Raw genomic sequence first — 18,266 nt, 5'->3', positions numbered from 1 at the left:
GCTTTACTGATAGAGAGTAAAAAAAAAAAAAGGGGGGGGGAGGGGGATTTTCATTGCTTTCTTAATTAAATTAAAATTTCTGCCTGTATACCTCAGGCTCACATCAAGTGATAAAATTTTGTATCACTTTCTGTCTCCCTGGGGACAGAGCTGACAGTAATAGTTTTTAAAAGGTAAAAGGTGGGATGATTATTTTCTTTCTCTCCAGCTGTGGTCTTTCTTTGTGTATTTAGATAAACTGTATGGTCTGTACAGTGCATCCCAAATGCCATTGCAGAAACCACTCTTGGAGGGCCGCTGCTTTGCAAGTGTAATGTCCTTGTGGCACTGTCACACATGATAAATTTAAGTAATTTTGTGTTCTTTTAAGTTCCTGTAAAACTTGTCCCTTGCCAATGTTGTTGTTTTCCATTTACTTTCTCTTCTTGATCTGTCCAGTTGAACTGGTGATTCTGCTCTGGCATATGCATCTCAAAGATTTGTGCTCAGAACTTCTGGTTATGTTTAGGACAATACCCCGGTTCATGTTTGGAGGTTCTTCATCTACCACAGGTCTAATTAGATAGTTGCAGTACACTTCCCAAAGTCGATAACGAGTTTAAGGGAGCATTAGGATCCTGTCTTTCCTGTCTCCTTCTGCACTTCCTGAAAAGTAAAAGATGCATGCCTGAAAGCACTTTGTAGGACTAATGCTGTAAGATCTCACTTGCTTTATTGCTTTTCACTTTATTCTGTGTGTGTATATATATGTAAAATGTCTATATTGTTATCTAGAAATTTTTCAGCAAAATCTTATTCCCATTGTGCTAGACACTTAAGTGAAAGAAGTGTCTGTACCAAGATAGCTCAAAATTTTCGTGTATGTCAAGAACAGACTGGGGGAAGGGATGCACTGTTTGTGGTAGCAGTAAAATAGCTAATGAGAACAGATGTCAGCTCACTGAAGCAAGTGAGATGGAGACACCAGGCAAACATGATGGAGAGATTCAAAGGAGAAAAAAGTGGCATTATGATGGAGCATTTATCTATGCAAAATTGGAAGCAAGTGAGAAAACATATCTGATTGGTGAGGGCTTAGGAAGGTCTACCTAAAGGCTATTGTGGTTGCATCAAGGGGAGACTCAGCAGCTCAGTCCTTCGGTGGCTGGTACAGCAAAGTGCCCCAGGTCACATCTGTAGGCAGCAGGGGAGGAAAGTGCAGGAAAGCTCTGGGGCTCTTTGTGGAGGATCTAAGGGGCAAAGCTAACAAGTTTTAAGGCTGGAAGGAGGCAGTGGTTGTAGTTCAGGTGCAGAGCTTTAGCAAGTGAGGATGGGACCTGGGTGGAGGAGCTCAGGTGTTTGAAATGCAGGTACTGCTGGCAAGGAATGCAGTGTAGGCTCAAAGGCCATCATAGATGAGCTTGAGTGGGGAGGAGGTTTTTGATGATATTCAAAGTGTGTTTGTATTGCAGCATCTCTTACATTGTTTGAAGTGCATGTGGCTGCTTTTTTTTTTCCCAGTTGTCTTTTGAATCTATTTACTGAAATGGCTTTTTTTTCTTCTTTTCCTTTACCTACTGCCTTTTTTTTTTTTTTTAAACCATAATCTTTTCCTGTGCTATGTTCTTTCATGTCCATTTGGTTTCTCATTTTCTTTTGCTGGTGTTCTCTGCTTTCTACCAGAGGTAGCATATGTTTGTATAATGTACACTTGATATCACATACTCAAATATATTCTGTGGCATGGATGAAATTAAGATCTGTTGAATCAAGATCAGTTTGGTCCTGGCTCTGATAGACCTATGGGAATATAAATTATTGATTTTGGTAGGCAACAGGCAAGCTCTGAACATCATATTTTAAAGAAGAATTCTTATTTCTGGAGATTATCGATTGCAAGTGATTATCAATCAAATATCAATGGTGATTCACATATACCTACACAAAAGTTTAGATAATTTTATGAAGTTCCCATTTTCTTTGGAGCACTGAATGCCTGTTTGAATTAACTGCAGGATCTTTTTAGATTGTTTGTATGCTGAAGTTAAACATAAATACAATTCTGCAAATTAGATATTACTGTTACAAAATTGCTGAACTGAATCATAATATTTATATGCTCTTTTGTCTACTATTGATAGCATTTTGTTCTTTGGCTTTTTGGACCCCATTTCTTTAACAATAATGCTGATGAAAATTACTGATTTTGAGCCTGTGAAAAATAGTTCCCAGTTTTGAGGCTGTGTTTACTTCGTGTTTACTCCTTGGGAACGGGTGGAATATAGATCAGTCCCCTCTAGATCCAGCTTCTGTAGCAGATTGCGTGAAAACTTGCAATCATAAAACCAGAGGGCTCCCAGTTGTGATTTTCTGCCACCAGTCTTAACAGATGAGGCATCAGTTTTGAGGAGCCTGTTGTGCAAATGTGAGTCTACCCTATTCTCCAGTCAGTAGCTGCTCTCTAGCTGTAAAGTCCAGTCTTCTTGCTGAGGGCCATGAGCAACTGTGCTTGTTTGTGAAGGTTGCTCTTGCTGAGATCTTCAAGCACATGGAACGATAGTTTCATAGACTTGAAGGCTGTCCTTTGAACTTGTTGGGTAAACGTCTGCCCAACTTTTGTCTGTCTCTTCCAGGGAAACAGTCTGCTATATTTAGTCAGACGTGTTGTTTATTTGTTTCTCTGTTGTATGATTTATTGCTAGAGCTTTGGCGGAGGTCTGTTGGGCATGCCTGTTCAAAGTGCAACTTTATAACTTTTCAGCTACTTCACCTTATTTCAATATTTGTTTTTATTGCAGTGTGCAAGACCTCCTAAAATACTTAACAAAAATCATAGTAGATGTTTTAAGTGTTAACTTCAAGTATACCTGCAGTGCATCTTTCACTATTTGTTTTTCTTCAGTTCTTACCCAATCTTCAGTTATTTAAAAATACAGGGATTATAATATGATATCTTGGCTGCAATAGCACAGAGCAGGAGGGGCAAGAAACTCGTGACGGTGCTACCATCTTGGTGATGGTCCTATCCTAATCCTTAGTGCTTGTTAGGCTTCATCTGAGGCCTGAAAGCCTCATACGTGCCTTGCCCCCTGGTCTGTCTGCTGACCCTGTAGCTTTGCCAACATTTCCACATGGGTATTCTGATAAGTTCGGCTTGTTCTCACAGATTCGGAGGTGGTTTTGTGGTTGGTTTTCCAATTAGAGAGCAAACGTGCAAAACACTTCCAAAAGACAGGCTCCAAAGATGTACTTCTCTGCGTTGTATTTAATCGTTAGTTGTTGGTTTCTGTGGGAGTTACCAAACCAGTTGAGCTGGAGAGCTGGCATGAAGCCAAATGAAAAATACAGTTTTCTTCACTGTAAACATGACTGTCAAGCAGTCATGTTTTTCTCAGCTTCATTTTAAAGGCATTATAACGGAACAAAATGAAACTAAAACATATTTTTATGCCAGTATTATACGTGGAAGAATGCTATTTCTCTATTCTCTTCATGAGGATTTCAGCGAATAGAACGTGCAGAATTACATTACAAAAATATGTGATCAGGTATCTCTATCGCTAGGTACCTGATGGAGTTGTTAAACCAATAGATTTCTTATTCTGGTAGTGTTATGGTAAGAATGCATTTTTGGTCTCTGCAAACATGAAAGATGTGTAAAGTTCTTTATTTTTAGTTCTATTTTGATAACAGAAAAAAACCAATGCCTGATAAAATTTAATGAGTAACAGCAGCAAGCATTAATCTCTATCCATTCCTCCAGGCTTATTTTCCAACTCTCTTTTCAGTGACTGATAGCTCTGGCAACTCATCATCCAATGTTCTGCTGAACTTGGCCGTTCTTGCTTTGCTTTGGGGATGTTTTTTCTTTTTTTTCTTTTTCTTTTTTTTTTTTTTCTTCTTTTTTTTTTTTTTTTTTTTTGAAAAATGCGGAAGCTCAGCTTTGCCTTTCTGAGATAAATGTGAACTATATTTAATGCTCACAGTGATCTCACCAGTACGTCATCCTGTAGGTGCAACTGCTCCAAATAGGGAAAAACAGCATTTTCACTTACTTATCAGAATTAAATTTAACAGTTGTCTGCACTGCCTTTCCGTAACACCCTCCACTTTATTTTGCAGAGTAAGGAAGAAGCTTTTTTAACAAAATGTCTGATCAGCTGCAGCTTTGTAAAATGGCTTTTTGGATACTAAGAACAAAAATTGCATCTTGAAGAATGGGTGCCAGCATCCATGTAACTTGGGGCACCAGAGGATGAAAAATCCTTCAGTTGTGCTTCGTTGTGTGAATGAGCATTTTTGCTTAGTAATAGAAAAGTAAGAAATAGTATCAGAAGGGAGGTTGAAGAGTCAGCTTATTTGTCTGCTCTCAGAACAGAATCCATTGCAGTGGATTCTCCTGACTAACATTTGTCTCACACCTTCTGTATCATCTCCAATTATGGCAACATCAGTGTTTCTCTATGTAATCCATGCTAACACTTCAGGTAATTAGGAAGTTTTTGTACAGTATCTGTAGATACTGATACATAATTTCAAATTTTAGTTTATTAGTGCCAGCACTTTTTTTATTTGCCTATCTCATCCTTTTATTAAAAAATTCAACCTGCATCAGTCGGTCTGGATATTTGCAGGCACAGAGAAATGAGATGATTGAAAACAGAAATTAGTGCTGCAAATTAATTAATGAAATGGTGTTTGACCCTCCAAAGAGGAAGTTAGAAGTGTTGCACAAAGATCTCTGACATTCTTTGCAGATCTCCTGGCAGTGTCAGGAGAAGCTTTATTTTGTGGCTGATGGAAATGGCACCAATCTGATGCTCAGATTTTGCCCTTCCTGTGAGGTTCAATATGCTCTGTGATAGCAATGAATTATGAGTTTTTAAGACGATAGTCCAGGAGTGCCTATTTGACCTTTGATATCTTGCATGTGAGTGGTACCACTGCTATTTTATGTCACAACCTCTTGGGATTTCCCTAACAAACAAGTTTGCTCCTGGAGCCAGCTTATCCCTAGATCCTTAGGGGTCAAGGTACTGTGCCGTAAGGAAGTGCTGGCAGCAGCAGGCTGTTGTTGCATTGGGACTCATGTTGTTCTGAGTGCTGGCAGCTGTATCCTGCCTTGCAGTGTGTCCACAGCCTGTGGGTCTGGGCAGGCAGCCCTATTTTCAAGGAAGCAGACAAGCACTACTTGGCCCCATCACCAGCAGTAGTCTCAGGACAAAGGCAGCACATCTGTTCAGGAGATTTTTCTCAAGTTCTAGATTTTAAGAGTTTTTAAAAGAGTACTGAGGCAGTTCTGTGGATCTCTTGTACACTTACAGATGAAGTTACTGATGACAGAAAAAGGGATGTTATAACTGGAAGGAGATACGAGTCAAGACAGGAGTTTTAGATGTGTACAGACATATCAGAAAAGAATAGATTTGAGAGAAGCTGCTCTGAAAGAGCTGTGAATATTTATATTTAGTTTATTGTTTCTAAAGATTATTTTACTTTTTCCAGCCATTGCCTCATATTCAGTCCACCTGTATGTGTAGCAGAGTACAGGGGAAACTTTCAGCTAATTGGTGCTTTATGTAGAGTTTTAAATTTGAGACTGCTATTTTGCCTCCACTTTGCACTGTGTTTAGCGTGGAAATGATGTATCTGGCCCATGCTTGATTTTAAGGCACATCACACAATCACAGGACCCTGGGCTGTGCTCCACACTGGCACCATCTCTGTTTTCTCCCAGTCGACATGGGAGCAGAGATAAAAGACTCCTGTTCCTCAGCGTGTAACTCCACTACCAGCTTTAGTTTCTCCACAAGTGAAGTCCGGGCATGCAAAACTAGCCTAAGTCAAAAAGGGACTTTGTTCCAGTGTAATGCAATGCCACTAAAGTGTGCTTAGACCCTGCAATTGACATGAATTGCAGATAGAAGGAGTAACTGGAACAGGGTAGATGACAGGAAACAAGCCTGCACTGCCTCCTCTGGATATATTGTACACTGAACAGGAGAGGAACATTGTGTTGAAATACAACTTTACTTGTATGTTTATCCTTAGAAATTGAGTTTGGAACACAAAATGAATAAATAGTTTATTTCTCCATATTCAGGTATCAGTGGAAAACACTGCTTAGAGCTCAAAAATTGAGAATAGTAATGAGCTACTAGAAGAAGGGGGGGTGGGCTTGTTTTGTGCTCCTTGGTGTTTTGTGTGTTTGTTTGCTTAATCTTCTTGCTTTCTATTTCCCATTCTTTCAGCACACTGTAGGCTAATTTTGCTGGTGTGTGAGCAGGGCTTACTACCTACTTACATATCCATCCTTCACATGGCAATGTTGGAAATGAATCCCACAGAGTACGGCTGGCTTCTCTGCGAGGAGTGAAAGCACTCTAGTGTTCTTGTCTTCCAAGAACATTTAGTAAAAGAAAGTAAGAAGGTTAGCATTAAAGCAAAAAATAAATAGAATAGAGGAAAGCTGATCACCAAGAGCTGATAGACGTGAGGGAGAAGTGTTATGTGAGGCTTAGTGTTTTTTGCCTAACTGGGTACCTATTCATAGTGTTTTTTCAGAACTCACTGAGAGAGGAGGAGGCTCTTAAGGAAGGATCAAAGCTGCAAACCCAAGGGGATTTGACTAGATTAGGCTGTTCAGAGTGGATTGATTGCCTTTCGAGTTGAGGCACAGTCAGGGTGTGTACAAGGGCTCCCAAGCTTAGGAAGGCTTCAGGTCTGCTAATTTTAGGCATTGCCAGGGAGGGCTGCTTCTGATTACAAAATGCAGTCAGAACATGAATTACAAACCTGTAGGTGATGTCCGCAGCCTGTGGACATCCATCTAAACTATAGTACAAATAGACTGAAATGCTTAGAGTACCTGCTGCTTTAACTAGGATGTTTTATGCAGGTCTATTTAGAGACATAGAAATGCAAATTACAGGACGCTGATGCTTGTAGATGCGTACTAAAGCAATAAAAATTGAACTTAAATGTTTCTTTTGTTCCTTTTCCCATTCTAACAGTGCTGCAGGCAAAGTATTTCTTAGGTCCTGGTGATTTCAGTGTTTGTTTCACTTTCAAAGTTTTACAGTGCTGCTTCTGCTTTGATTTTCTGTAAAGCCAAGCTTATGCCAGCATTTCACAGTTTTCTCTACTGACTTGGTTTTTGTGCTTTTTGTCTTCACAGCCCGGAAGTCCAAAAAACTGGGCAAATTGAAAGGGATGCATGAGGAACAGCCACAGCAGCGGCAGCAGCCACCACCCCAAAGCCCTGAGGAAGGGACGACGTACATTGCTCCAGTAACTGAGCCCCCTGTAAACACAGCACTTGTCCCCCACATGTCTGCCATCTCACCAGCACTTACTCCCTCTCCTGTTAAGATCCTTGAAAGCATTGAACCAGAGATCGTGTACGCAGGATACGACAGCTCAAAACCAGACACAGCCGAGTACCTGCTTTCCACCTTAAACCGCCTGGCCGGCAAGCAGATGATTCAGGTGGTAAAGTGGGCAAAGATACTTCCAGGTAGGATCATGAGGCATTTGGTGAAATTTCTGGTCAGCCTTCTAGATTTATCAACTATTTGCCTGATTAATTGCATCTTTCGACTATGGGCTGGGTTGAAAATCCTCATAAGGGGAGCAGCCTGATAGAAGATTGTTTTTTCAATTTGTGTCATGTTTGTTTCATATGTTTGTGATAGGTATTTAACAAGCTTTCATTTTGAATAATAGGCTCTGTAGAAGAAAACATGTTTTGTCACTAGAATGAAAAATTATGGTTTTGCTTCTTCAGAAATGTACTTTGTGGGAGTGTTGCTCTTGTTCTTGACTATAATACTAGAAAAATAATGGGTGATGTATTTGCCAGCCCTTGAAGGGCACAACATAGTTCATGTGCATTTTCTGTTTTGTTCTCTAGGATTTAGAAACTTGCCTCTCGAGGACCAAATTACTTTAATTCAGTATTCGTGGATGTGTCTGTCATCGTTTGCCTTGAGTTGGAGATCATACAAACATACAAACAGCCAGTTCCTCTACTTTGCTCCAGACTTGATTTTTGATGAGTAAGTATTCCTTAATGGTCCTTTTCAGTTCAAGCTGGAAGGATTACTCTGTCTTTATTTGGTTTTCAGTCTAAGAAAATTTCAGCTAATCCCAGTTTGAGAAGTGGCTAGAAACATTTTTCTGTGCCTCAGTTTTCAATTAGTGAAGCCTTGCTACTGCTATCCATTTCTCCTTGCATATGTGGATGTGTTCACAAACTGGGAACAAGCTGCTGGCTTGAAATATAACTGATACAAAACTGAGATTTATAAAGAAACATTTTTTTGTTATCTACTGGAGCTTAGAGAAGGATATGACTTCTAGGAAATGTGAACATTTAAATTGCCAGATTTTTTTGTTGTTGTTAGTTTGTTTTTTTTCTTCAGAGCAGTCATATAATAGTGCTTTTGTTAAGAGTATACAGCTCTTCAATGAGTTTTCTTGACAGTCTTTAATTACCCTTCTTTGCAATCATGAAAGAAGCAAAAATGTTTTTTCAGTAATGAAACATAACTTTTTTTATGATGCGTTTAGAGAAAAAAAAGCATCAACCAAGGAACCATTCCTTCTGCATATGTATATTCCTTCATGTTTTAAATTTGTGTTGTAGTGCTTTGCTTTTGAGGAGTATAATTTGATTTCTATTCCATTTGCCTGGTGTTTATTCCAAGCCAGTAAAGTCAAAAGTTGAATACACATGCAAACTGTGGTCATGTCATGTACTTAACCCAGAAAGTATTTTTTTTTCTCGAGGTAAAAATGAGAGGTAATCAGTAGGATATGGATGCTTCTGAAGGTGGAATAAAAACAGAGGGGAAAAAAAAAAAACAAAAATGGGAGAAGAATTAACAAAAAGTAACTTAGTACCCAATCTCTTGAAATCTTCTGAAATGCTTAAAAATTTTTTTCTTCGAAAAGATGGTTTTTCACTGTCATCTTAGTATTTTTAACTTGATTTAAGGATTCCTAAATAATGCATATGAGATCTGGTCCTAAAGCAGTGAGCAGTATCAAAGGAAGATCATTTGTGGGCTGTTTTTTTCTTCCCTCTGAGAGAAGAATCTGATGATTCACTGCATGTGATTGAAAGTGAACTGTTGGCCATTTTCCTTGTTGAAAGTACCTCCACTATGACTCGGGACGTTAAAGAGTTATCACCAAAAAAGCATCTGTTGCTAAAGCTAACTGAAAATGTGAACTTTAATGAATATAATTCTCCTGCAGAAAATGCAGACCTATACGTTTGAACACAGAAGTAATTTTCCCTCATCTGAAGTAAGTCAGTCAAGGGGGTCAAAATCTATTGGACAAGGCAATCAGTCTTACTGGCAGATGTAAGTATACATGAATTGCTAGCAGTCTTGATACTGCAGTTAGAAGCAGCTTTCAGAATTCAAGACTACTCGTGAATTTTGTGCTGCAAGTATGGAAGCCAGCGCATGCAGAAATTATTCTGAGGCTGAGGATCTAGTTGGAAAAGGACAGAAAGAAAGAAATTTTGTAATGGAATTTTGAGATAGCAGAGCAGCTGCTCACAGACTCTGGAATCTCCAGTTCTGGAGATGTACAAACCTTGACTGGGCCCTGAGCAGTAAGCTCTAGCTTTGGTGTTAGCCCTGCTGCAACCTTTCATGGAGACCTCCAAAGGTCTCAACACAAATTATTTTGTGATTCTTGTTTAATAAAAGCAACTCTTTCCCAATTTTGACGTAATATCTCAGAGGTGAATTACTCAAATTGTACAAGTCAACCAATACAATACAGCATAAAAAACGTTTGGGTAAGAACAAAACATAGTAAACAGTTGTGCAAGAGTGAAGATTCAGAACAAAAGTCTGATGTAGTATTAAACTATATATACTATATATATGTATGTTTGTGTATCAAAACCAAGGTCAGTTTGTCTGGTTAATATCTCAAGTGAAAAAAATTGAGATTGAATCAAGCAAACTGTAAAACACAATCAAATCTAAGAAGTTACTCAAACAAGCAGGACCAAAAGCATAAGCAGTTAATGATGTAATTCCACTACAGTTCTAGGGCAATAGATTTTTCAGTGCCCTTGCTTCATTTAGTTTTGTTGCATCTTCAGTATCACTACATCAGAAAGCAGATTGCCTCATTTTTCTCATAGCATTTGCCTTGTGTGATTGTCTGTGATAGTATTTAACCTTAATGCTTCATTTTACATCTATTCCTGTTTATGAAACTGTACTGGTTTGAAACTTTGCTCCAGAATCGCTGAATCCTGATTCTGCCTTTATTTTTAGAGTATTGCGAACTGGGAAATGGTGTACTTAAAAACACAGGCTTTCATTTCTGTGGGATGAGGTTTATCAAACTTCACAAAGGTTCATTCAATGTAGCTTTTAAAATTTTTTTGTTCCGTTTGGCACTTTAAGAGATAGATTAGTCCATGCAGAATGAAAAGGAGATGCTTGAAAATGACTTTTCCTTTTGCTGGCTTGAAAAAGTCATGTACTATTAACACCAGGCCAAGATTTTCTTGATATTTCTTCATATTTTGTCTGGAGAGGTTGTTTCCTGTCCTTGGGCAAGAAGTAATTAGTAGGGGCCCTTGCCACTATGCTGCCCAGAAGGTTCAACATTTTTATTCAATGAGCCGTTAAGAAAGAGTGAAAGTAGAGGTTGGCATTAGCAGAATTATGCTGCTTTGTTTTGCATTAAATGAATTTTCCGTTTACTCTTGACTACTCTGAATAAGAGGAAGTTGTAATGTTTCTGGAAGGCCATGATATATGATATTGTTTTATTTCTTATTCTGAAGGCCTGTAAACAAGATGAAATGAAAACCTGTGTGCTGCTCATAGGCATTAAAGCACCTCTGACTGTGTAAATATGGTGTAAAATGTCCCCTAGTAAATACATAGTTTGACTTTCTGCTGGGAGTATGCAAGGCTGGGAATACTTGGCCACTCACATTTATATTCTAATTAAGTGTACTCTTGGTCTTCGTGGATCAAGCATGTGTTCCACTGCTTTAACTGAGCTTAATTATATGCCAAGATGTGAACCGAGGATAAGAAAATGGCCACACAACCACTCAGTCACTCTGCATGTTGCAGAAATGACAAAATATGTGTATGTTGTATGTGCAGAGAAGGACCTGGGTATTCTTGTGGACAGCAGGGTGGCCGTGAGCCAGCAATGTGCCTTTGTGGCCAAGAAAGCCAGTGGTACCATGGGGTGAATTAACAGGAGCGTGGCCAGCAGGTTGAGGGAGGTGATCATCCACATCTGCCCTGCCTTGTTGAGGCCACATTTAGAACACTGTATCCAGTTCTACGCTCCCCAGTTCAAAAGAGAGGGATCTCCGAGAAGGAGTCCAGTAGAGGGCCAGAAAGATGATAAAGGGCCTGGAGCATCTCCCCTGTGAGGAAAGGCTGTATAACCTGGGTCTTTTCAGCTTGGGGAAAAGAAAACTGAGGGGGAATCTGACCAGTGTTTGTAAATATCTAAAGGGAAGTGGGAGGCAAATGGATGAGGCCAGGTTCTTCTCAGTGGAATGTAGGAATAGGAGAATGGAGAATGGCCTAAAACTGGAGCATAGGATGATCCATACAAAGATGTGAAAGTACTGCTTTATGGTAAGGGTGATGGAGCACTGGAACAGGTTGTCCAGAAAGGTTGTGGTATCTCCAGTGGAAATATTCAAGACCTGTCTGGACACCTACCTGTGCAACCTGTTGTGGGGTACCTGCAGGGGGGGTTGGACTCAATGACCTCTTGAGGTCCTTTCCAACCCCTGCAATTCTGTGATTCTGTGTAAGTTGCAGTATGTAGGCTTTTATCCCATGTCCTTCATAGCTCAGTAGTTGTAATCAAAAGAGTACAGTAACACTGAAATACCATGAGGAAACAGTTTAGTACATTGAAGTGCAGCATCAATATTTCTACAGTATTTTGCAAATGCACTGAATGAGTAATGTTGTGTGTTTTCTTCCTCCTTTGATTTTTCTTGGTTTCTCATTTGCAGCCCAGGAGTAACTCACAAGCGCATAAGTGCGCAGGTTCTGAAGCCGTTTTACTTTGTTGTAACCATGATAAGATTTTTACAGAGATTTTTACATTTCTCAAGGACTTCAATCCTTTCCTAATTAAAAATAGTGCCAGGCACTGCATGAAGTACCCAAAATTATTAAATTGAACTTGAGAAAATCAAATCTAAAAATTGAAGGCAGTTTTTATGAGCATTTAGATTAGCTCTGTCTTTCCCCCCAGTTCCTCTCTGAAATGATATGTTATTGAGACATGTCTCATTCCTATATAAAAAAAATAAAATTAGTAGAGCCAGCAGCCAAGTGAATAATAATTAAAAATATTAGGAGCAAAGTACACTGGTTGATATATTGGCCAGTGTTTGTAAAAAATAAGGAAAAATTTCATGTTATGGATTTTAAGCTGATAAATGACTGTCATTTCTTTTATTATTGCTATTTGGGGCAATTGTGTTACTAATGACTATTTTAATTGTAAAATTAAAACATCAACTCCAGATGCTTTAAATAACCCGGTTTATGTAATCGAGAGCTATGTATGTATTGCACTTTAACAAACTAACTAAGTCTATTACAAAACAATATAAATCCTTCTTTTAACTCAGGAAATGTAACTTTCAATAAAATAAAAATGTGATATTGGAGGGCTCTTTCATGTCATGCCTTTGGTAATTCCCCCAACTGTGAAGTTTAAAAATTTAAAAGCAGAGAGGTTGACGCTAGCAGCAGAGGAAAAAATAGAGAATATATATTTCAAATGAGAGCATTGATGTATAGCAGATGAGGGAGAGAGGGGCAGAAAAACAGCTTTAGGATGTGGGGATTCTGTGAAGATCTGGCACTGCTGTTGTCTTGGGATGTGGATGGGCAGAGGATTTTGTAAGGTTGAGGGAAGTCGTAGACTTAAATTGGAAACGCAGATGTAGCTTGGCTGAATAGCTATTTCATTAGTAAATAGCATGTTCATTGTCTTCCCATTAGATTCCTCTCGTAATATACTTGTGGAAGCTGACCGCTAGGATTTGGTGTTGCGTAACGCAGAGCAAGGATACAGCTGTCTCTCTGTGACCTTTCAGGGCCAAAGCCCTTAAATCTTTCAGGTGTTCTGATTTCTGTAGTCACACCAGGAAGAGAAATCTAATAAAATAACCTGGATGTCTCAGAGCTACAGAGGTTTTTAACCCTACAGACCTCCAGGGGGATGATTCTTCAGGTCATCTGTGTATAGTGAGAGAGCCAATAACTTCTGTTATTATGTAAAAGATACATTTTCCCATTTTGCAGGATGATGGCTGTTAACTCTAATGGTACTGATTTTGGTCTTTTTTGCACTCCTGTTAATCCTGTCTAAATTTAGGTCAATTTTTGTAATCTTTTTGATCTAGCAGTCTCCAAATCCCTCATTTTTAATTAGTATTGCTGCAGCGATTGTTGGTATGAGTTGTCTGTGTTCGTTCTTTGCTGGTAAAGTAAGTGTGTGCTTGCAGGTCTTGTTAAAAGGTCAGCAAACACATCCATGATATTACTCGTATGTTTGTTGCTTACATTATATTATTTAGAACAAAAATGCTTCACTCATACAATCTAATCTGTCAGGTGATTTTAAGGAGATCCGTGGGAATGAAAAAACAGAAAGAAGGTCCTTCTAGCAGTTTCTCATGTTTTTAACAGGCCAGTTGCAAAGAAGGTGCGGCATCAGGACAGGGATAAAATATTTTTTCATTTGCCCATTCCAGCAGTTACTGGCTTAGGTACTTTCTGAATGAGAGACTGCATTCAGTTGTGCTTCATAAGCTTTCTGTATCTCCTGTGAATTTCTCTAATACCTTTCTGAATACATTTATAATTCCAGCACATGAAGTGTTCTGTGACAATCACTTCTGCAATTTACTTACGCATATTTATTTGTTAGAGATGTTTTTAAAGCAGATACTTGATAATTTAATGGAGTACCACTTCATTCTGTGTTTGTGGAAATATGGATATATTCCCTTTCATCCTGTGTACGCCATTTATCATTTATAGATTTCTGTCAGGTCCTGTTGGTTATTCTACAAGTAGAAGAATCAGCTAGTCAGTTTAGTCTCCCTTTGTGTGTCAGTTGCTTGCTACTCCTGGCCATACTCATCTTCCCCTGCGGTGCTTTTGCTTAGCACCTGTGTTAATTTTGGGAACAGACCAGAATGACACACTGTATTCAGAATGCATTGGATTTATGTGGTGGCAAAATTATGATTTCTGTCTTGCTTTCTGTTCTTCTTCTCTCACCCACTGCTTTCATTTTGACCACTAATAAACACCAAGCAAGTATTTTCAAAGGACGGAAACTAAAAAAACCTGCTCCAAATTGCACCTAGGTTTCTTTATTGTGTGATGCTTGTTAATTAGAGCCAATTATTATATGTATAGTGAGAGATGATTATACTGTCTGCATTGTCTTGGAATTAATGATTTTCACCTTCAATTTTGTCAGCCAGCCTCACAGTTTTGCAAGATTTTTCTGCAGTCTTTCATGGGCAGTTCCTGATTTCATTGTCTGGAGTCATCAGCAAACTCTGTCACTTGCACAGGTCTGATTTTTTTTCATATGATGTATGAGTACAGTTCACAGCGCAAGCTTCAGTGCAGAGCTCTGCAATACTTGCCTGGTAGCCTCCAGTACTTTCGAAAAACATCCATTTGTTATTATCTTCTGACTTCTATTTTTAAGCTGCCAATAATCCATGAAGAGCCGTCCTCCTTACCCCTAAGCCCTCTTTAAGAGCTTTCAGGAGATCTCTTTAATAGCTTTAAAATCCAGCTCTGCCCTGTCTGCATCCCAGTTACCTCCTGCTGCAGAGCACAATGTGCAGGAGGTCCTGGACCGGTCATTCCTTGTGCCGGCACGCTGGCACACAGTAGGTACTGAAGCTTGTGCCTAAGCTGCATGCCCCAGTTTCCTTTCTGTGGAAACCAGAGAAAAGGAGAGAAGGGAGGAGAGGGCTGGTTCATGCTTTGTTCTTATCCCATATGGATGTGGGATGCCGCTAGACCTGGTGCAAAGCGTTCCCATCAAACAGGTGTTGCCTGCACCAAGCAGGGCACCTTTGTGCTGTTGTTGCTCATGCAGATGAGTGTGACATGACCTCTCTTTATCAAAGCTGCACTGATGTGCTTCCACTATAGTATATTTATTTACTTGCTAATGTTCCTCCTTTGGTCCTTTTGCTAGATACAGGAATAATACTTCTTAGCCTTCCCATTTCCAGCAGGGACAAGAGAAGTGATTGTTCCTCTCTACTTTGCCTTCCTGAGCCCCCATCTGGAGTACTGCATCCAGGCCTGGGGCTCTCAATATAAGAAAGACTGGGAGCTGTTGGAGAGGGTCCAGAGGAGAACCACAGAGATGATCAGAAGGCTGAAGAGCCCCCCTTATGAAGACATGCTGAGGGAGCTGGGCTTGTTTAGCCTGGAGAAGAGAAGGCAGCGGGGTGACCTCGTTGCAGCCTTCTAGTAATTTAAAGGGAGCCTACAAACAGGAGGGGAGTCAACTCTTCACAAGGGTAGGAAAATGGCAGGACAAGGGGAAATGGCTTTAAGTTGAAGGAGGGAAGATTTAGATTAGATAATGGGTAAGTTCTTCACAGAGAAAATGGTGAGATGCTGGAGCAGGCTGCCCAGGAAGGTTGTGAATGCCCCGTCCCTGAAGGTCTTCATAGTCAGGTTGGATGGGGCCCTGGGCAGCCTGGTCTGGTACTAGATGTGGAGGTTGGCAGCCCTGCCTGTGGCAGGGGGGTTGTAGCTTGATGTTCCTTGAGGTCCCTTCCAACCCAAGCCATTTTGTGATTCTGAGATTCTCGCCTCTGCTCTGTTGAGTGCTCTCTCCCTACTCCAAGGCCCATTTTAAAAAATCAGTCACATTTGTCACCTTGCAAGCTTTTTATAAGGGCAATTTAAGCAATAAGCTGTGCATCACAGTTAGTTTTACAGCGGTTCTCTATTAAAGTTACTTTACAACTTGTGGATGGATGCCATCTGGTCTTGATGATTTATTACTATTCATTTTACTGTATTTTTTTCCTAACCTTTGTTCTATGCACGCTTCAGTCTGAAACTAATTCTCTTACTTGCTGAAAAAGGAGGCAAGTGCAGAGCCTCCCTGGACTCCTTTATGGAGAGCACTGATGCAAAGGTTTTATTTAACTTTTCTGCTATGGCCTGATCTTTCTCAAATACTTCATTTTCATCTGATCATCTCATGGCCCAGTGGATGTTCTGGCCGGTTTCCAGCTTGTGATGCATATGAAAGGATTTGATTATTAGTTTTTATGACTTTAGCACAAAGATTTGCCCAATGATTTTGCATTTAACTTGGCATAATTATGCTCTCTCTCAGTCTTGTCTCTGCATGACTCCAGGACATCCAGAGGGCTTTTGGGAGGATGTCTTTTTCCACTTCCCTCGAGGTCCTTGGCACGAAGGGTTAGGATAGAGAAGAGGTTTGTCCCTTTCAAATTTATGTTTGTACGTGATGCTGCTTTAATCTTTCTGTGAGTTGGTGAGTTGTTCTGTGGTATCTCTGAATGCCTTTCACATTCATAGTACTTCCCTTCATCATTTTCCCAGTAGAGTTAAATATTTATCTTCCAGATGAAAGGGAAATTTCGGAAGTAGATTGTATAAACTGGTACGAGAGGAAGACATGACTTGGCTGATTTCTTCTGAGTGCTAGGCTTTGCATGACATCTTGAGCAAAGTCTTGATTTCTGAGGCGTTTTTGGTACGAGAGGAGAACTGTTGCAGCATGTGGAGCATAGTAGCAATTTTGCTGATGAACCGCTGCAAGTGACAACGATCCTTTGCATAATGTGTATAAAATGATACCCAATTAGTACGATTTCTGCCTAACGATAACTTTCTCTGATGAACTTTAAAAGAATATTTATTGTCGTGTACATTATCATTTATTATTGAATGAAGTATTTATAAAGAATTTTGGTAAAGGCATAATTATGTATTTGCTCATTTAAATTGTGGTTTGCATCTTTCAGAATGCAGATGCAAACCAAAAGAGAGTATTTGGTATCAGTGTTCTATTAACTACATAATTAACTGTTAATTGCAGCAGATACTTGGGGCTTCTTTTGCTTGTTAATGTGCTTGGAATTTTATGGTGATTATTAGGTTAGATTTTCACATGAGTTTTCTGTTACTGTCTGGGGGTTGAAGCTCTTCCTTTGCAGTAATCGTTGCAAATGAAGCTGTTGCCAGTTCCTTTGCAAGTTAGGCATACAGCAGGGGAAGGCTTAGCTGGAAACTTTGAAGCATCTGCAAATTTCTTAGTGTCAGTTACATGGGGTCTCATTCTCCAGGAATGTCAGGAAGGCATTCTTGGCAGAAAACTTCAGATCTGTTAAGTTCAATTTAAAAAATGGCAAGTTAAAGTGCCTGGCTAGCCCTGTCTTTAGAGCTGTTTTAACTCAAGGTAAGCTTCCTTGTCCACCAGTGTTCAGCATAATGGTTCTCCTCAGATACATGTGGCAGGAGCAATGAGGGGGCATCTGCCTACCTCTGTGTGAAGAAATGTGTACATGGGCAAAAGCTGCACAAGGGCACTTCAGTGGTATCAGTCAAAGTACCTGGGAAGGTAGAGGAGCGTGCTGAAAACACAGGCTGTTGTCACTAGAGGCTGAGGTAATGGCACTTTCTGTTTTCCATTTTTTCCCACGGACCTGGCAGGAGATAGTGGTTTCCAGCAGCAAAACAGAGCCATCAGCCAGGGGCTGTGATGTTGTAACCTGGCCAGGATTCACCTCAGCTTGTGTAAGGCAGTAGGAAGGATGGTTGGCTGACTAAGTCACCTTTATGCTGCCTGTAGGCTAGTGCTTCCCTGGTTGAACCACCCAATTCCCAGCCTGCATTTATCCATAGCCAGTTTAGCCACCTGCAGGGGAATAGTTGAATTTCCCATCCCTTACTGTTTAGGTGAGAGTGACTTTCTCATGGTGGTGCCAAAGTTGGGGTGCTCAGTGTTTGTGGGGTTGCTTTTTCTTTTTTTTGGTTACTGCCAAAATTAGAGGGAAAATGGGCATACCCCAAATTTCTCTGTGGTTAAAACTGATGGCAGAAATACCATTGATTTTGAGGGGATTGGTGCCTGCATTTGCCATTGATGCAAGGTAACGTACTTTTTCCTTCCTGAAAGGAAAGCTCTAAAGCTTTAAGGGTTGAAGGCAGTATCTTGAAGGAAAT

General features: G+C 39.9%; 1 protein-coding gene across 3 annotated transcripts in view; it reads left to right on the top strand.

Annotated features, from left to right (window-relative positions):
• Positions 1-18,266, top strand: part of NR3C2 (nuclear receptor subfamily 3 group C member 2) — a 199,837-nt gene that overhangs the window by 159,784 nt on the left and 21,787 nt on the right. For all 3 annotated transcript variants that reach the window (XM_042870870.1, XM_042870871.1, XM_042870869.1), the window contains 2 exons: positions 7,157-7,495; positions 7,892-8,036. In XM_042870870.1, the coding sequence (XP_042726804.1) occupies positions 7,157-7,495; positions 7,892-8,036 (484 nt within the window). The remainder of the gene's footprint in view (positions 1-7,156; positions 7,496-7,891; positions 8,037-18,266) is intronic.

This window comes from Lagopus leucura, unplaced genomic scaffold (assembly GCF_019238085.1).
Source record: "Lagopus leucura isolate 7727_CA_CO unplaced genomic scaffold, USGS_WTPT01 Super-Scaffold_100004, whole genome shotgun sequence".
Classification (NCBI taxonomy): domain Eukaryota; kingdom Metazoa; phylum Chordata; class Aves; order Galliformes; family Phasianidae; genus Lagopus; species Lagopus leucura.
The sequence above is the reverse complement of the archived record's forward strand: the minus strand, read 5'-3'. Positions and strand labels throughout refer to the sequence as shown.